This window comes from Podarcis erhardii (assembly GCF_964252035.2).
Source record: "Podarcis erhardii genome assembly, chromosome: 9".
In the NCBI taxonomy this organism is placed as follows: domain Eukaryota; kingdom Metazoa; phylum Chordata; class Lepidosauria; order Squamata; family Lacertidae; genus Podarcis; species Podarcis erhardii.
The window spans coordinates 76998342-77016675 of NC_138512.1; the positions used below are offsets into that span (position 1 = coordinate 76998342).

At 47.8% G+C, this 18334-nt stretch overlaps 1 protein-coding gene and 1 long non-coding RNA gene across 4 annotated transcripts in view; both read left to right on the top strand.

Annotated features, from left to right (window-relative positions):
- Positions 1-18334, top strand: part of LOC309350464 — a 251288-nt gene that overhangs the window by 155493 nt on the left and 77461 nt on the right. The window lies entirely within an intron of this gene.
- Positions 3667-15923, top strand: PRADC1 (protease associated domain containing 1). 2 transcript variants are annotated; one of them, XM_081877374.1, is made up of 5 exons: positions 3667-3834; positions 6972-7072; positions 9255-9364; positions 11193-11360; positions 15306-15921. In XM_081877374.1, exons 1-5 carry the CDS (start codon positions 3705-3707, stop codon positions 15424-15426), a joined length of 630 nt encoding a protein of 209 aa, XP_081733500.1. In that variant the 5' UTR covers positions 3667-3704; the 3' UTR covers positions 15427-15921. The 2 variants fall into 2 exon arrangements, with proteins under 2 accessions (XP_081733500.1, XP_081733501.1); XM_081877375.1 differs by lacking the exon at positions 3667-3834 and adding an exon at positions 4152-4653 and having other exon boundaries at positions 15306-15923.

Genomic DNA, 18334 nt, shown 5'->3' on the forward strand with positions numbered 1-18334 from the left:
GAAGGCAAAAAAAGAAAAAAAATCTCCTTTGCAAAGCATCCCTCATTTGCAGCAAAGGACAATCAGATCTGCTGCCCGGTCGAAATTCAGCCCTGAGCTCATGCAGAAAGCTTGTGCACTGTTGACAGTTTTGCAGACCCCTTCCCGTCATTCCTGTAATTAAATGTTCTAGTTTGCTTAATACCTGTTGACTTTGTCCATAGAGATAGGTAGCTGTGTTGGTCTGCCATAGTCAAAACAAAATTAAAAAATTCCTTCCAGTAGCACCTTAAAGACCAACTAAGTTAGTTCTAGGTATGAGCTTTCGTGTGCATGCACACTTCTTCAGATACACTGAAACAGAAGTCACCAGACCCTTCAGGGGAAACTTCTGTTTCAGTGTATCTGAAGAAGTGTGCATGCACACGAAAGCTCATACCTAGAACTAACTTAAGTTGGTCTTTAAGGTGCTACCGGAAGGAATTTTTTTATTTTGTTTTGTCCATGGAGTTTTCTTGGCAGGGATACTGGAGTGGCTTGCCGGTTCCTGCTCCAGGTGGATCACGTTTGGTCCAAACTCTCCACTATGACCTGTCCATCTTGGGTGGCCCTGCATGGCATAGCTCATAGCTTCTCTGAGTTATTCAAGCCCCTTCGCCACGGCAAGGCAGTGATCCATGAAGGAAATAATTTTTGAGTGATGGTGCTGGAGGAGACTCTTGAGAGTCCCATGGACTGCAAGAAGATCCAACCTCTCCATTCTGAAGGAAATCAGCCCTGAGAGCTCACTGGAAGGACAGATCCTGAAACTGAGGCTCCAAGACTTTGGCCACCTCATGAGAAGAGAAGACTCCCTGGAAAAGACCCAGATGTTGGGAAAGATGGAGGGCACAAGGAGAAGGGGACGACGGAGGACGAGATGGTGGGACAGTGTTCTCGAAGCGACCAGCATGAGTTTGACCAAACTGCGGGAGGCAGTGGAAGACAGGAGGGCCTGGCGTGCTCTGGTCCAGGGGGTCACGAAGAGTTGGACACAACTAAACAACAACAACAACAATACAGTAGATTTCTATGGGCAGTCATCCTTCCACTCCCAGAAAGTGATATAGAGTGTCCCAGAAGTTATATTATCAATGTGAATCTCTATTATTAGATTTATGGTTCATGTCCTGTGAGCTCTATGGAAAGAGCGGCTCCCGTGAGCCGGAGCCCTTCCTCAGGGCCTTACCATAGAGAGAGGGAGGCATTCCCTAGCCAGACTGCTGGCAATCCTGTGTGCAATCCTATGAGCAGGAATGGGAGGGCCAGGTGCCCTGAAGATAGGACTCCATTTCCCACCAGCCCCTGCAACCAGCAGCGTGGTCAAGGATGATGGGAGTTGTAGTACTTCAGGAACACCTGGCAGAACCACAGTTTATCTCCATCCCTGCTAAACATGCCTCACATGCCCCGTTTAACCCAAAGCTTCCTTCTGAACCATGTAGGATGACGCTAAATGACCTTTGGGGGTCCCCTTCCAACCCTTCCAATTTAAAATTCTAATTGGAGTTGTTGTTTTTCCTTGCTAGGAACCATTTTTTTTATATAATATTTTTATTAAGTTTATGAAATACAGAAAAAAGAAATAAAGACAGAAATAGAAAAATACAGTAGAGAAATTACAAATTTCCATAATCCTTTTTTCCAGCACATCTATTGGACTTCCCCACATCCTCCAAACCCTGCATTCTCTGTAATACAAAATATCAGCAATTTGTTAACTTATTTCAAAGCTTATTGTATCTTTCATTTTATCATGTTGCCTAATTTCAAAACTATTGTAACCCAAATCTTATATGTTTTAGCTTAAACATAATAAAGTTATTTCATCATTCCACCTTTGACTTCTTGTACCTTAATTTCCATTTCATTAATTTACCGATGCTGAAGCTAGAGTTTCTAAAAAGTGCATTTTTTAACATTCATACAACTTGTAATGTTTTTTCAAATAGTCTTTAAATTTTTCCCAGTCCTCCTCGATTGTTTCTTCTCCCAAGTCTCGGATTCTGCCAGTCATTTCAGCCAGTTCCATATAGTCCATCAACTGCGTCTGCCATTCCTCCAGCGTGGGTAAATCTTGTGTCTTCCAATACTTTGCGATAAGAATTCTTGCTGCTGTGGTAGCATACATAAAAAAAGTTCTATCTTTCTTAAGTACTCTCTGGTCCACAATGCCCAGAAGAAAGGCCTCCGGTTTCTTAGGTAAGGTAAATCTAAGTACCTTTTTTAGTTCATTATGAATCATCTCCCAAAAGGCCTTTACTTTCGGGCAAGTCCACCAGAGATGGAAGAATGTCCCTTCCGCCTCTTTACATTTCCAACATTTGTTATCAGACAAGTGATATATCTTAGCAAGTTTGACTGGGGTCATGTACCACCGGTATATCATTTTCATAATATTTTCCTTCAAGGCATTGCATGCCGTGAATTTCATTCCGGTGTTCCATAACCTTTCCCAGTCTTCAAACATAATGTTGTGCCCCAAGTCCTGTGCCCATTTTATCATGGCGGATTTGACTGTCTCGTCCTGTGTATTCCATTTAAGCAGCAAATTATACATTCTCGAAAGTAATTTATTTTTTGGCTCTAACAGTTCTGTCTCTAGTTTCGATTTTTCCACCTGGAATCCAACCTTTTTATCCACTTTAAAAACCTCCTGGATTTGAGCATAGTGCAACCAATCTCGCACCTTGTTTTTCAATTTTTCCAAGCTCAGCAACCTCCAATTGTCTCCAATTTTTTCAATTATTTCCCAATATTTAGGCCAGTAGGCTTCCATGTTAAGTCTCTTACGTGCCTTGGCCTCCACCGGTGAGAGCCACCTCGGAGTCTTACTCTCCAATAAGTCCTTATATTTTGTCCAGACCCCTTGCTAGGAACCATTGGCTTAGTAAGAAGGTTGTGCAGTTTGAGTGAAAGCCATTTCTGGAGGTCAGAACTGCCCCATGCCAGCGATGTGCAAAAATTCAAGAGGTGAAGCTTTTGCTGAGATGGGCAAACCTGGGCAACCATCACCTGCTAATCGCTATTTCAGGGATAGTAAAGTAGGGTGTTTCCCCCACCACTCAGGATTACCCCCGCAGGTTAATCTGCAGCTCTAATATATTCTCTCTACTTGGGAGTAAAGCCAGGCAGACTGACTTCTGTCAGGGATTTCTCCAGCTGTGATTCCTGTATTTGCAGGAGTTTGAACTAGATGACCATTTCCAAGGCTAGGATTATATAACACGAATCCTTGTTTTCCTGGAACGTGAACTACACTTTAATCTTTAACATCACCCCCTTGATATTCTTCAGAAAGTCTCTTTTAATTTATATTTATCAGGCTCTGATGACTCCAAGCCATAGCTGTCAATTTTCCCCTTTTCTTGCGAGGAATACTATTCAGAATAAGGGAATTTCCCTTTTAAGAAGGACAACGTTGACAGCTATGCGGATGACTCCAAACCCTCAATCTTTACAAAAAGGAAGTAAATTAACCTCTCGCTGTTCTTTTCCCCCCTATTAGGAGCTTGTTGGTAGGATCTCCCCCCCCCCCCAAAAAAAAACACCAATATGGGTGGCAGCTGATGGATTCGAACCCTCCACCAATGGCATCATGAAGAGCTTGGTCTCCTCCAATGAGAGGAAGCTGGAGGGCGGGTTTTTCCCTTATCAGCGTCAGCGTGAAGAGTGTTGCACAGCTGATGCGCGCCCAGAGAGCGCTTGCAAGAGGCGGCCCTTGGCAGGCAGCTGTTGCGGCTCCCCCCCAAGCAATGCTCCCCATTTGGCCCAGATGTTTGTGCATCTTGCTCTGCTTCGGCCCCTTCGCTCACAGTGAGTATCCCCTCGGCTTCCTAACCTGGGACTGGTGCAGTCATCGGGGACGGAAGCTTCTGGCTGACAGCTGGCATGGCAGAAACCCTGCCTTACCCCTCTCGCCCAGGCTGCAGGTGCTCAAATCGATTCCTTCGATCTTCCTTCCTCTTTTCACATTCATGTGTTTGCCTTGTCTAGCCTTAGTAAGTTGCATGGGTCATTTTATAAAGAGGTTCCTTTCTCAAGAGCTTGCAATGCTTTTTAATAATAGTAATACAGTGGCACCTCAGGTTAAGTACTTAATTCGTTCCGGAGGTCCGTTCTTAACCTGAAACTGTTCTTAACCTGAAGCACCACTTTAGCTAATGGGGCCTCCTGCTGCTGCCGCGCCCCTGGAGCACAATTTCTGTTCTCATCCTGAAGCAAAGTTCTTAACCCGAGGTACTATTTCTGGGTCAGCGGAGTCTGTAACCTGAAGCGTATGTAACCTGAAGCGTATGTAACCTGAGGTACCACTGTAATAATAATAATAATAATAATTTATTATTTGTACCCCGCCCATCTGGCTGGGTTTCCCCAGCCACTCTGGGCGGCTTCCAACAAAGATTAAAAATACATTAAAATGTCACACATTAAAAACTTCCCTAAACAGGGCTGCCTTCTAAAAGTCGGATATAGTGGTACCTCGGGTTAAGTACTTAATTCATTCCGGTCCGTTCTTAACCTGAAACTGTTCTTAACCTGAAGCACCACTTTAGCTAATGGGGCCTCCTGCCGCCGCCACGCCGCCGGAGCACAATTTCTGTTCTCATCCTGAAGCAAAGTTCTCAACCCGAGGTACTATTTCTGGGTTAGCGGAGTCCGTAACCTGAAGCGTCTGTAACCTGAAGCGTATATAACCTGAAGTGTATGTAACCCGAGGTACCACTGTAGTTGTTTATCTCTTTGACATCTGATGGGAGGGCGGTCCACAGAGCGGGCGCCACCACCGAGAAGGCCCTCTGCCTGGTTCCCTGTAACCTCACTTCTCACAGGGAGGGAACCCCCAGAAGGCCCTTGGAGCTGGACCTCAGTGTCCGGGTAGAACGATGGGGGTGGAGATGCTCCTTCAGGTATACTGGGCTGAGGCTCTCCCTTCCTGCAGTTTCCAGCAACGGATATTGATAAGCGTTGCTGCCTCCAACTGTGACCCCGTCCATTTAAAAGCACATTCTCTCCTCACCCACCCAAAGGATCCTCAGAACTGTAATTTTCATATGGGTGCTGGGAATTGTAGTTCTGCGGGGTGAACTATAGTTCCCGAGATTTTGACGGTGAGGTTTGGGAAGGATCCAAACGATGGATTCAAATTGCAAAAGGGAAATTCCTACATTAGGAAGAACTTTCTGGCAGTAAGAGCTGTTCAACAGTGGGACAGACGTCCTCAAAAGGTGACAGACTGTCGCTCAGGGATTATTCAGCTACGTGGCGTGGAAGGTTGTCATTGGCAAGACACCGGTTTCCAGAGCGGCCCACGTGCTTCTTGCAACTGCTCCAGAGTATATGGTGTGTGGGCTTTGCAATCTCAAGCCTATTTATAATTCCTTGCTCCCCCCCCCCCACGCCTCCTATTTGCAGCGTGGCAACAGCCGGTTGCATGGAATGCGGCCAGGCAAATTGTTTCCATTCTTCCTCTTCCTCTCGCAGTTATGGGCCGGCTTGAAAAACGTGGTCTCCCAGGATTGGCATAGAACATTCCAGGGGGCCGAAAATGGAGGTGGTTATATATTCAGATATCAACTCCCCTCTTTTTTCCTCCAATAATCATCCTATTCAGTGTTTCTCCTATAGAAGCGTGAAGCACCAGGGAACTATGCTTCCTGTCCCCAGACCCTTCCTTGATTTCCAAAGCTGCTCTGAGATTCTCTTCGCAATCCCACAGACCCACAAAATCCCAGCCGCTGTCATAAATTTGTCTTGGTTGGCAGCTTCAGGTTGGCGTTTCTGCCGGAGGTGGCATTCAGCTAATTTCCTTTCGGGTTTGGACCCTGGAATGCAATTGTGGATAGGGCGATTGTGCTGGAGAAAAGTAGATAAGCCTGCCACCTGATAATATATATATAACCCTTCCAGTTTAGTTAGTTCAGCCTTTGCCAGCCTGATGCCCTGCAGGTGTGTTGGACTACAAATCCCATCAGCCACAGCCAGCTGATGGGATTTGTAGTCCAAAACAACCAAAGGGCACCAAGCTGGCAAAGGCTGAGTTAGTCCATGTTTCCTCCCTGACCATCACGTCAAAGGAGGAAAGGTGTTATTGCATGACAGACTTAAACTGGTTTGAAAGGCGTTCCCTGTTGCTGAGGTGACCTTGGCTATGGGTAGAGGACTGAGATTCTCAGCACCTCACAAAACCACAGGTATAAAACTGATATAAGTTTGTTGTATAGCCACACCCTTAGCCCAGCAACAGCTGGAGGCAGTTTTCTTCTGGATGAAAAGGTCTCTTCACTTTAGATGTTCATTTGAACCTATCTTCAGTTCTTGCTTTTGTATTTAAGAAAACAACAACTATTGTCTAGATGTTTTGATGGTAAGTTTGCAAATCACCATGGGACAGAAATGCAAAAGCAGATTCATAAATAGTTAGATGCAGTACGGTCGCATTTTGTGCAGGGGTTCAGTTCCAAGGGTTCCATGTCAAACCTTGGTTCTTGAACGGTTCCGTTTTTGAACATTTTGGCTCTCGAATGCTGAGAACCTTTGAAATAAAAAAATTAAGGGCTTATATATGTAATAAATGTTCATAAATGTACAGAAAATAACAGAGGCCATCCAGAGAATATTGAGAAGCAAAGCAGATCGTAAGCCTGATCTTTATTGAACTGTTGCAACAGGGTGCTCCCCTCACACACAGGAGAAGGAGGACCCCAAACAAAGGTGTGCCCCCCCCCTTATATAGACATTTTAAATTGCCCGCCCTGGAGTCCAAGATGGAGGAGTGTTAACGTATATAAAATTGTGCATATGGTTGATTTGAATATATTAAAAAAAAATGCACTTAAGATGCACGCCATTTCAGTGTATCCCAGTGCTCCCTTCATCTCTGTTTTCTTTGAGACTCTTTTGGCACAATCTGCCCCAAGAGTTCATTATCTCTTTCTCTCTTGGCATTGCAGGCTTACGTATCCAGGAATACCTCTACTTCCAGGTATTGAGCCCTGGCGATATCCGCTACATCTTCACTGCCACCCCGGCCAAGGATTTCGGAGGGGTGTTTGTAAGTATGAGAACCAGGCTCCCGTCCAGTGGCGTAGCGTGGGGGGTGCAGGGGGGGCCAGCTGCACCGGGCGCAACATTTGGGGGGGGCGCGCTCGCACTTGCAGCTCTCTGCCCCTACCTGGCTCACTCACTCTCTCACTGCAGTGCTGGCTGTGCAAATCCGATCCGTGGTGCCGGGTCGCCGCCCACTGTGGAGGGGGAGGGTGCCAGGCGTGCGGTGCGGGGCGGAGCGGAGAGCGAGGGAGGGAGGGACTATCTGGGGGAGGGACAGTGCAGCGGCCACCCAGCGCAGCGCTGAGCGCGGGAGAGAACCACACCCGACCAGCCCAGGCAGCAGCAAGAAGAAGCTGGCAGCGGCGGCAGGTTAGGGGTTAGGGGCGCAAACTACTTGCCTTGCCCCGGGTTAGGGGGCGCAAATTACTTGCCTTGCCCCGGGTGCTGACAACCCACGCTACGCCGCTGCTCCCGTCCCCTCCCAGCGATGCCCAACATCATTTTATTTTTTTACTTTTATTAATCACATTTATATACCGCCTTTATCTTCCAGGGATCTCAAGGTGGTGTATATGGCTCTCCTCCTCCTCCTCCCCATTTCATCCTCACAACAACCTTGTGAGGTAGGGCTAGGCTAAGAGATGGTGACCGACTCCATGGTCACCCAGTGAACTTCATGGCCAGGTGGGGATTCGAACCCTGCTCTCCCAGGTCTGAGTCCAGCGCTCTAACCACTACGCCACACTGACTGCAAAACAGTCTTCATTTTTTGGAGGGAGGGTTTAAAATGTAACTGAAGTGTTCCCAAAGCCAGGAAGGATTGGACTCTGATTAATAATATACAGACGAGGCTTGACCAGCAAGACTCTGGGAGGGGTGCCAATAATAATTCCCTCCACCCCTTGGCCCAGGTCGTTTTATTCACAAAAGAACTTTTTACAGTGTTCGTAAGAACCAATCAGATTTCCTCTGAGCATTTTAAAAAACCCCACGTGGGGACAAAGTCAGATCAGAAGAAATTCTTTTAACTACAAAGAAACTATTTCCTACTTGAGCATGCATATGTAGTTCAGAGTAAATAAAATAGGAATAAAAGGAGGAATGCAATCAGCAAAACCCCGGAGTTCATAAGTAGGAATAAACAGGAGAGGCAGGATGGGTAGTATTTACCGTCTCCTTGTGAACTCTCTTCCTGGCCCTTAAGACCTATCTAAAGATTAACAAACTACATCAAAGTAACCTACTATTTTTATGTACTGAGGATGCCCGGTGAAGCAACCAGCCTGTGTTTTTAGAATGCTTATACGTGCCTGTCAGGTGTAGAGAAAACAAATGGCGGAGGTGGAGAGGCTAGTGGGATTCGATCAGAAATTATTGTCAATGAATCAAACCCAGTCAACACAATGCTTTCATTGCTGACACAATGGCTTGCTCCATATTTCATAATTCCTCATAGCAATCCCACCTGACCCCCACAGTAACAGAGAGGATAACAAATTTATTAGGACGTAAGCTTCCATTAACAATAGCTCATTTCATCCAATACTTGAAGTGTTATCCTGAGTCACTGATACATTTTCACATGGCTGGATGTGTGTGACATCATAAGCTAATACAGTGGTGCCTCGCAAGACGAAAAGAATCCGTTCCGCGATTCTCTTTGTCTAGCGGTTTTTTCGTCTTGCGAAGCAAGCCCATTGACAGCTTAGCGGATTAGCGCTATTAGCGGTCTAGCGGCTTTTAGCGATCAGCTGTTAAGCGGCTTATCAGCGGAACAGCTGATAAGCGGCTTAGGAAAGGGGGGGGGGAGCGAAAAAAACGTGCAAGATTTTTTCGTCTTGCGAAGCAACCCCATAGAGAAATTCGTTTAGCGAAGCGCCTCCAAAACGGAAAACCCTTTCGTCTAGCGGGTTTTCCGTCTTGTGAGGCGTTCATCTTGCGGGGCACCACTGTAATGGTGAAAATTGCTTTAAAAAAAGAGGGATAATTTGCAAAAACAGAAACAACACACCAGTAGCTGATAACACAGACGTCCTGGCATTGATATGCTAGTTCACCACTGTGCTACACTGGCTTCTCATGGCGCCAGAAGGAGAAAGCAAGAAGCCCTGGTGCTTCTGTCTGAGATATTCAGCAAGTTTTAGTTTTGCTCTGCTTTCTTTCTGCCTCTCTTTCGCCTGCCCAAGAATACGAGATACCAGCAGATCTACCTGGTCCCAGCAGACCCTCCGGAGGCTTGCGGGGCTCTGAACAACGGGGTCTTCATCGAAGGCCAGATCGCCTTGGTGGAGCGCGGGTGAGTTTCCTCGCATGGAAAGAGGGCTGGGCTGTTTTCAAGGGCTACGTTTTTAATTAATGGGATTGCTTTCATATGCATTTTGATTAACCTTCCCGTGAGTCGCTTGTTCGCCCGCACACTTTTTGACGCATTTCCCTGTCTCTTTCCAAAAGTCTGCGCACAAAGCCCTTAACAACTCAGGACCCAGTTTGCCTGCCGTAGGCCCTAACTGGTGACACCAGTCACGAAATTAAAAGACGCCTGCTTCTTGGGAGAAAAGCTATGGCAAACCTAGGCAGCATCTTAAAAAGCAGTGACATCACCTTTTGAATTATGGTGCTGGAGGAGACTCTTGAGAGTTCCATGGACTGCAAGAAGATCAAACTGATCCATTCTGAAGGAAATCAGCCCTGAGTGCTCACTGGAAGGACAGGTCCTGAAGCTGAGGCTCCAAGACTTTGGCCACCTCATGAGAAGAGAAGACTCCCTGATGTTGGGAGAGTCCATGGGACTCTCAAGAGTCTCCTCCAGCACCATAATTCAAAAGCATCTTCGGCGATCAGCCTTCTTTATGGTCCAGCTCTCACTTCCATACATCACTACTGGGAAAACCATAGCTTTAACTATATGGGCCTTTGTTGGCAAGATGATGTCTCTGCTTTTTAAGCTGCTGTCTAGGTTTGTCATTGCTTTTCTCCCAAGAAGCAGGTGTCTTTTAATTTCGTGACTGCTGTCACCATCTGCAGTGATCATGGAGCCCAAGAAAGTAAAACCTCTCACTGCCTCCATTTCTTCCCCTTCTATTGCACTTGGGCAAAAAAAATGAGAGGCACAAATACAAGATGGGTGACACCTGGCTTGAGAGCAGTACATGTGAAAAGGATCTAGGAGTCTTGGTTGACCACAAACTTGACATGAGCCAACAGTGTGACGTGGCAGCTAAAAAAGCCAATGCAATTCTGGGCTGCATCAATAGGAGTATAGCATCTAGATCAAGGGAAGTAATAGTGCCACTGTATTCTGCTCTGGTCAGACCTCACCTGGAGTACTGTGTCCAGTTCTGGGCACCACAGTTCAAGAAGGACACTGACAAACTGGAACGTGTCCAGAGGAGGGCAACCAAAATGGTCAAAGGCCTGGAAACGATGCCTTATGAGGAACGGCTAAGGGAGCTGGGCATGTTTAGCCTGGAGAAGAGGAGGTTAAGGGGTGATATGATAGCCATGTTCAAATATATAAGAGGATGTCACATAGATGAGGGAGAAAGGTTGTTTTCTGCTGCTCCAGAGAAGCGGACACGGAGCAATGGTTCCAAACTACAAGAAAGAAGATTCCACCTAAACATTAGGAAGAACTTCCTGACAGTAAGAGCTGTTCGACAGTGGAATTTGCTGCCAAGGAGTGTGGTGGAGTCTCCTTCTTTGTAGGTCTTTAAGCAGAGGCTTGACAACCATATGTCAGGAGTGCTCTGATGGTGTTTCCTGCTTGGCAGGGGGTTGGACTCGATGGCCCTTGTGGTCTCTTCCAACTCTATGATTCTATGATTCTATTTGCCAGGAGGTGATGAGCCCAGTGGCCATGATCTTCATTTTTTTGATGTTGAGCTTCAGGCCATATTTTGCGCTCTCCTCTTTCACCCAATGATGATGATAGCAATAGCAATAGCAATAGTACCCCTCCCATCTTACTGGGTTTCCCAGCCGCTCAGGGCGGCTTCAGTTATAAAAGCATAATAAAGCGCCATACATTCCAAACTTCCCTATACAGGGAACAATACCTGTCTAGTTTGGATCTGAGTGTCTCTGGGGGCGCAGGACTCGAAACTCTCTTTCCGCCTTTCCGGCAGGGGCTGCTCATTCCTGTCCAAGACTCGCATCGTACAGGAACTCGGCGGCCGTGCGGTGATCATCGCGGACAACGCCTATGACAATGATAGCTCCTACGTGGAGATGATCCAGGACAGCACCAGGCGGACGGCAGACATCCCTGCCCTCTTCCTGCTCGGGAGGGACGGGTAAGTGGCTTCAAGCTGGCGTAAGCAGAGGCTTCCAAGATCAGGCAAAATCCCCTCCGCGGCTGGATCTACACTCACCTTTTAAACGTTATTAGAACGCCATCGGAAATATCGTTCTAAAACGTCAAGACAATAAAGGTCCCTTTTGCTTTCTTTCCCCACCATCTTCCTGGCTTCTGGTTGCTCTCGTGTCACATTTTAATTATGCACCGTGGACATTAAAACATAACGCCACGTGGCGATATGGTTAACAGAATCTTCCTTTGACTTTTTCTTAGCGTTAAAAACCATGAGTGTAGATCTGCCCTGCGTCTTGGAAAAATAGAAGACAATCTTGGAAATGAAACAAAATAAAAAAATTCCTTCCACTAGCACCTTAGAAAGGTAAAGGGACCCCTGACCGTTAAGTCCAGTCGTGACTGACTCTGGGGTTGTGGCGCTCATCTCGCTTTATTGGCCGAGGGAGCCAGCGTCCAGCTTCCGGGTCATGTGGCCAGCAGGACTAAGCCGCTTCTGGCGAACCAGAGCAGCGCACGGAAACGCCGTTTACCTTCCCGCTGGAGCGGTACCTATTTATCTACTTGCACTTTGATGTGCTTTTGAACTGCTAGGTTGGCAGGAGCAGGGACCGAGCAACGGGAGCTCACCCCGTCGCGGGGTTTCAAACCGCTGACCTTCTGATCGGCAAGTCCTAGGCTCTGTGGTTTAACCCACAGTGCCACCCGCGTCCCAGTAGCACCTTAGAGACCAACTAAGTTTGTTATTAGTATGAGCTTTCGTGTGCATGCACACTTCTTCAGATGTGAAAGCACACGAAAGCTCATACCGATAACAAACTTAGTTGGTCTCTAAGGTGCTACTGGAAGGAATTTTATAATTTTGTTTCGACTACAGCAGACCAACATGGCTACCTACCTGTAACTAGATTCTTGGAAATGGTAAAGAAATGGGGGGGGGGTATCAGTGCTGGCTCTGTTGGAGGGAATCGCCCCTTGAGTACCTGTTTGCTGGAAATCACAAGTGGAGAGAGAGGACGGTTGAGCTCAGGTCCTGTTACTGGCTTCCTGTAGACACCTGGTCAGTTACTGTAAGAAACAGGAAGCTGGACAGATGTAGCCAGACCAGTTATGAGGCTTCCCTTAAGTGCATAGTATTAAATTTGAGTGCACTAACTATTGGGTTATGGTTATGATAAAAAAAGAGTGAAGATTGGGTGCAGCAATGAGATTTAAAAAAGAAAGCCACAGAAAAGGGGATGAGAAGTCGATAAAACAGAAGAAACATTGGGATTTTATGTGAAATTTGTGGAAAGTTTAATAAACTATATTATAAGAAATAAATAAATTTGAGTGCAGAGAGCTGGTGTGCAAATCTGCTGGCAGCAGTAACAACACTTGCAACAACAACAACAAAATAATCTAACAATGTGAGAATGGAGGAGAGCTTGCCAAATTTTAGGAATGCAGAAACTTACCCGTTTTAAAAGTGCATTGGCACACAGAAGCAGCAAAACCAGTTCCTTTTTTAAAAATGGAAAACTGAGTGAGTGGTTGGCAGGTTCCAGAACAGGATCACAGCTCTGGAAAACATCAGCCCAAAACTCTTGAGTGATGTGGAGATAGAACACGTTTGTTTATGTCACGAGTCTGACTTGGAATAAGGACGCTTACTGGGGATACCTGGAACGGAGTGGGCCAAAAGGGAAATTGCAGGCCACTTGGAGACAGCTGGCCACTTTAGTGTGGCCCCTCGAGTTTCCACCAGACTCCTGCAAACATTGGTCGGACCTTGACATGCTGCTGGGATCCTGGCTGGTTGGTTGGTTTGGAAAAATGTAGATGGGGCAAAGGCAAACCCATCACTGATCCAGAATAGAAATTGATCAGCTGTACTGCGCTATGGAGGACATGGGTGGCACTGTGGGTTAAACCACAGAGCCTAGGACTTGCCGATCAGAAGGTCGGCGGTTCGAATTCCTGCGACGGGGTGAGCTCCCGTTGCTCGGTCCCTGCTCCTGCCAACCTAGCAGTTCGAAAGGGTGTGGGGGACTCCCTAGTCCTGAATGGGGTAACTGTGTCCCTGAAAGACCAGGTGCACAGCCTGGGGGTCATTTTGGACTCACAGCTGTCCATGGAGGCACAGGTTAAATCCGTGTCCAGGGCAGCTGTGTACCAGCTCGATCTGAAGGCTGAGACCTTCCCTGCCAGCGGACTGTCTCACCAGAGTGGTTCATGCTCTGGTTATCTCCCGCTTGGACTGCAATGCGCTCTACGTGGGGCTACCTTTGAAGGTGACCCGGAAACTACAACTAATCCAGAATGCGGCAGCCAGACTGGTGACTGTGAGTGGCCACCCAGACCACATAACACCGGTCTTGAAAGACCTACATTGGCTCCCAGTACGTTTCTGAGCACAATTCAAAGTGTTGGTGCTGACCTTTAAAGCCCTAAACAGCCTCGGTCCAGTATACCTGAAGGAGCGTCTCCACCCCCATTGTTCTGCCCAGACACTGAGGTCCAGCGCCGAGGGCCTTCTGGCGGTCCTGCCCCCCTCTGTGAGAAGTGAGATTACAGGGAACCAGGCAGAGGGCCTTCTCGATGGTGGCACCCACCTTGTGGAATGCCCTCCCATCAGATGTCAAGGAAATAAACAACAACCATACTTTTAGAAGACATCTGAAGGCAGCCCTCTTTAGGGAAGCTTTTAACGTTTAATAGGTTATTGTATTTTAATATTCCATTGGAAGCCGCCCAGAGTGGCTGGGGAAACCCCATAATAATTAAATTATTATTAATAATTTAATAAATTATTATTATTATTATTATTATTATTATTATTATTATTATTATTATTATTATTATCCCGCAAGCAGGATTCGAACACAAGTGTCCTCTCCCCTCCTGTGGTTTCCAGCAACTGGGATTCAGAAGCATTCAGGCCATTGATTTCCTCCCTGAGTTTGTGCCATCCTCTTTTAAAGCCGACTGCCAGCCATCGCTGCCTCCTGTGGGAGTTCTGTAGTTTAACTATAATAATAATAATAATAATAATAATAATAATAATAATAATAATAATTTTTTATTTATACCCCGCCCTCCCCAGCCAAGGCCGGGCTCAGAGCGGCTTACAAACAATAATAAAAAAAAGAAGAATGATTACAACTTAAAAACAAAAATAAAATACAACATTAAAATAATGGAACATTAAAATATTAAAATGTAGCCTCATCGCAGGAGGAGAAGGAAAAGAAAAAAAGAGAGAGAGAGAGAGAGGGGGAGGGAATCAAATTGGCTCCGAGCCAAAGGCCAGGCGGAACAACTCTGTCTTACAGGCCCTGCGGAAAGAAATCAGATCCTGCAGGGCCCTGGTCTCATGAGGCAGAGCGTTCCACCAGGCCGGGGCCAGTGTTGAAAAGGCCCTGGCTCTGGTTGAAGCCAATCTAACTTCCTTAGGGCCCGGGACCACTAGGGTGTTGCTATTTATGGACCTTGAGGCTCTCCGTGGGGCATACCGGGAGAGGCGGTCCCGTAGGTACGAGGGTCCTAGGCCGTGAAGGGCTTTAAAGGTCAAAAGCAGCACCTTAAATCTGATCCTGTACTCCACCGGGAGCCAGTGCAGCTTGAAAAGCACTGGGTGAATATGCTCCCATGGCAGAGACCCCGTGAGGAGCCTCGCTGCAGCATTCTGTACCCGCTGGAGTTTCTGGGACAGCTTCAAGGGCAGCGCCTTGGAGAGCGAATTACAGTAGTCAAGCCTGGAGATGACCGTCGCATGGATCACTGTGGCCAAGTCAGGGCGGGAAAGGTAAGGGACCAACTGCTTGATGCGGCAAAGGTGGAAAAATGTCGCCTTGGCTGTTGCTGTAACCTGCGCCTCCATGGAAAGGGAAACTATGCGGTGCGTCCACCAGCCAAAGTCACTATGGTTTTGCCACCCTCTTTCCAGGTACATGATCCGCCGATCCTTGGAGCAGCATGGCCTCCCCTGGGCAGTCATCTCCATCCCCGTAAACGTCACCAGCATCTCGACCTACGAACTGATGCAGCCTCCGTGGACCTTTTGGTAGCAGAGAGCAAGCAGGGCGAAGGATGCTGGCGAGGACGGACCACAGACTGGCCGGCCGGCCCTTCCGAAAGGAGCCGGGCTGGGGCCTTACGAACTAGCAGCCTCCTCGATGTTCCGTCAGCTCGCCTCCTTCAAGAATCGGAGCCGCCGTTTATGGGTGGCTTTCTTTCGTAGGTCGAAGGAGCTGCCCGCGGCGACTCAGCCCTATGGGCTACATACTAAGCGTGACACTGGCTTCCCCACCTGGCACAACTCTCCAGGGTCGCGGCCAGAAGTCAGTCCTGGACCCGTGGGCACCAGGTACCACCAGTGGACTGTTCCAGCAAAATATCCCTTCGAAATCCTGTGATTCAGCAGAGGCAGTTTGCTCTTGTGTTGTTCCTCCTCCTCACTGGGCTCAGGAGCGTGCCCCCATCTCACTGGCTGCCAGGATGGGGCACCTGTGCTGCTTTCTGTTTGGAAGAGAGAGGCAGAGTGCTGGAGGACTGGAGCTGTGGATGATTTAGGTTACAGTGGTGCCTCGCAAGACGAAATTAATTCGTTTCGTGAGTCTTTTCGTATAGCGGTTTTTTCGTCTTGCGAAGCAAGCCCATTGACAGCTTAGCGGATTAGCGCTATTAGTGGCTTTTAGCGGCTTATCAGCTTAGCGGATCAGCTGATAAGCGGCTTAGCTGCTTAGAAAAAGGGGGGGGGAAGGGGAAAAAACCCGCAGGAACTCGCAAGACATTTTCGTCTTGCAAAGCAAGCCCATAGGGAAATTCGTTTTGCGAAGCGCCTCCAAAACGGAAAACCCTTTCGTCTAGCAGGTTTTCCGTCTTGCGGGGCGTTCGTCTTGCGGGGCACCACTGTACCTTTTTCCATCCATGGGGGAGCATCCCCACAGTAGTTTTGCGGTCCTGTTTCTTGTTCCGTTTTTGTTTGGCGATGCCACGGCCTTCCATGGCATCCTCTCCGAATTTCGAATGTGCCCTTTGGCAAACACTGTTTAAACTGGGGAACCCAAATCGTGGGACACAAATCGTCTTCGGCTGCCAGAAGCTGCCAGCGTGGTGCCCCCGGGCACACAGCTGCCCCACACCAGGCCCCCCCCCTTCCCCAATAAAATAGGCTGTGGGGTTTTGTGTGCGTTTTATGCGTAGCAGTTTTCCTACTTTGCAAACTGCGCCCAAGGGGCCAACAAGTTTGGCACCTGCTGCTGGTCAGTGCTGGTTGGCTCAGGGTCTTCTCCAAACCTTATTTCTAGCACATTTAAGAGTACAGTCATACCTCATGTTGCGTCCGCTTCAGGTTGCGTTTTTTCAGGTTGCAGACTGCTGAAACTTGGAAGTACCGGAATGGGTTACTTCCGGGTTTCAGCAGTCGCGCATGCACAGAAGCGGCAAATCGCGCTTTGCGCATGCGCAGAAGTCCTGAATTGCAACCCGTGTGTGCGCAGACGCGGGTTGTGAACACTACGGGTTGTGAATGTGCATTCTGCACGGATCACGTTCGCAACCCGAGTGTCCACTGTAGCTTAGAATGCGTTTCAGGAGTCTGTTCGACTCCCAAAACTGTTCAAAAACCAAAGCATGGCTTCCGATTGGCTGCTGGAGCATCGTGCAGCCAGTCAGAAGCCGCGCCAGAAGTTTGGCTTCCAAAAACCGTTCAAAAACTGGAACCCTCGTTTCTGGTTTTCGATCATTTAGGAGTACGAGTTCCAAGGCGTTCGGCAACCAAGGTATGACTGTAGTCCTTTCACGGAAGAAGAAAAAAAGAGGCGCTCCTCAGACCCTCCTGAAATAAATCTAAGACAAAAGGAAAGCAGGACTCGCCTCTAAAATCCCCCCCAAGCAAACGGAAAGCACAACCTCCATCCCCGCAAAAGTAGGCAGAGTGCTCTCTCTACCTGGTGCACAGGAGCATTTGGAGGAAATAGAGGATGGGGACTGGATCCGGCCCAATCGCCTTCTCTATCCGGCCCGCGGACAGTCCGGGAATCAGCGTGTTTTTACATGAGTAGAATGTGTGCTTTTATTTAAAATGCATCTCTGGGTTGTTTGTGGGGCATAGGAATTTGTTCATTCTCTCCCCCCCCCCAAATATAGTCCGGCCCCCCCACAAGGTCTGAGGGACAGTGGACCGGCCCCCTGCTGAAAAGGTTTGCTGACCACTGAAATAGAGGATGGCTGGATTTTGCATTCTCACCACTTCTCGTTGCAGAACGAAAACCCTCAAATTTAAAGTAAATAAATGGGAAGAGGAGGAACAGCAGGGTCTCCGCAGCTGCCAAGGGGTGATAGTCATAGAATCTTAGTTGGAAGGGACCCCATTGGGTCATCTAGTCCAACTCCACTGCCCTGTTGCCCTCACGGTGAAGTCTGAGGGCACCATATTCTCAAATCCGAGAGAATAATGGCAAGAAAGATTTGGGAAATGATATTGGCTCCATCGCGTGAAGAAGTGAGTGAAGGACCTGAGCAGAGACCAGTTGCCAGCTGATCACCTTGAGTTAAGGGCTATTGGAGAGGACACAGCAATAATAATTTGTTCATGCGTTGGATCTAGCAGCTATAGGGCCGGTTGGGAGTCATGAAACTTTTCATAAAGCTCCTGACAAAGGAGACTGAAACGCGGAAAGCTGTGGTTTGTAACCAGATGTGCCAGAGCTTGCCTCCTTTTATCCCTTGATGAGGACTAGAAACTTGGTTTTGAAAAGAAACTAAAATTAGGACACACCAGAATTGTCACATCCTATGAAATCACAGTGCCCCACAAATATACGATCCATCGCTCCCACAAACCTGCTTCATGAGTCTCAGTTTACCCCAGGCAGACTCATAGAATAAGAGAATTAGAAGGGACCACGAGGGTCATCTAGGCCAACCCCCCTGCAGTGCATGGGGGGAGTTGAATGTGGGGTTCAAACCCAC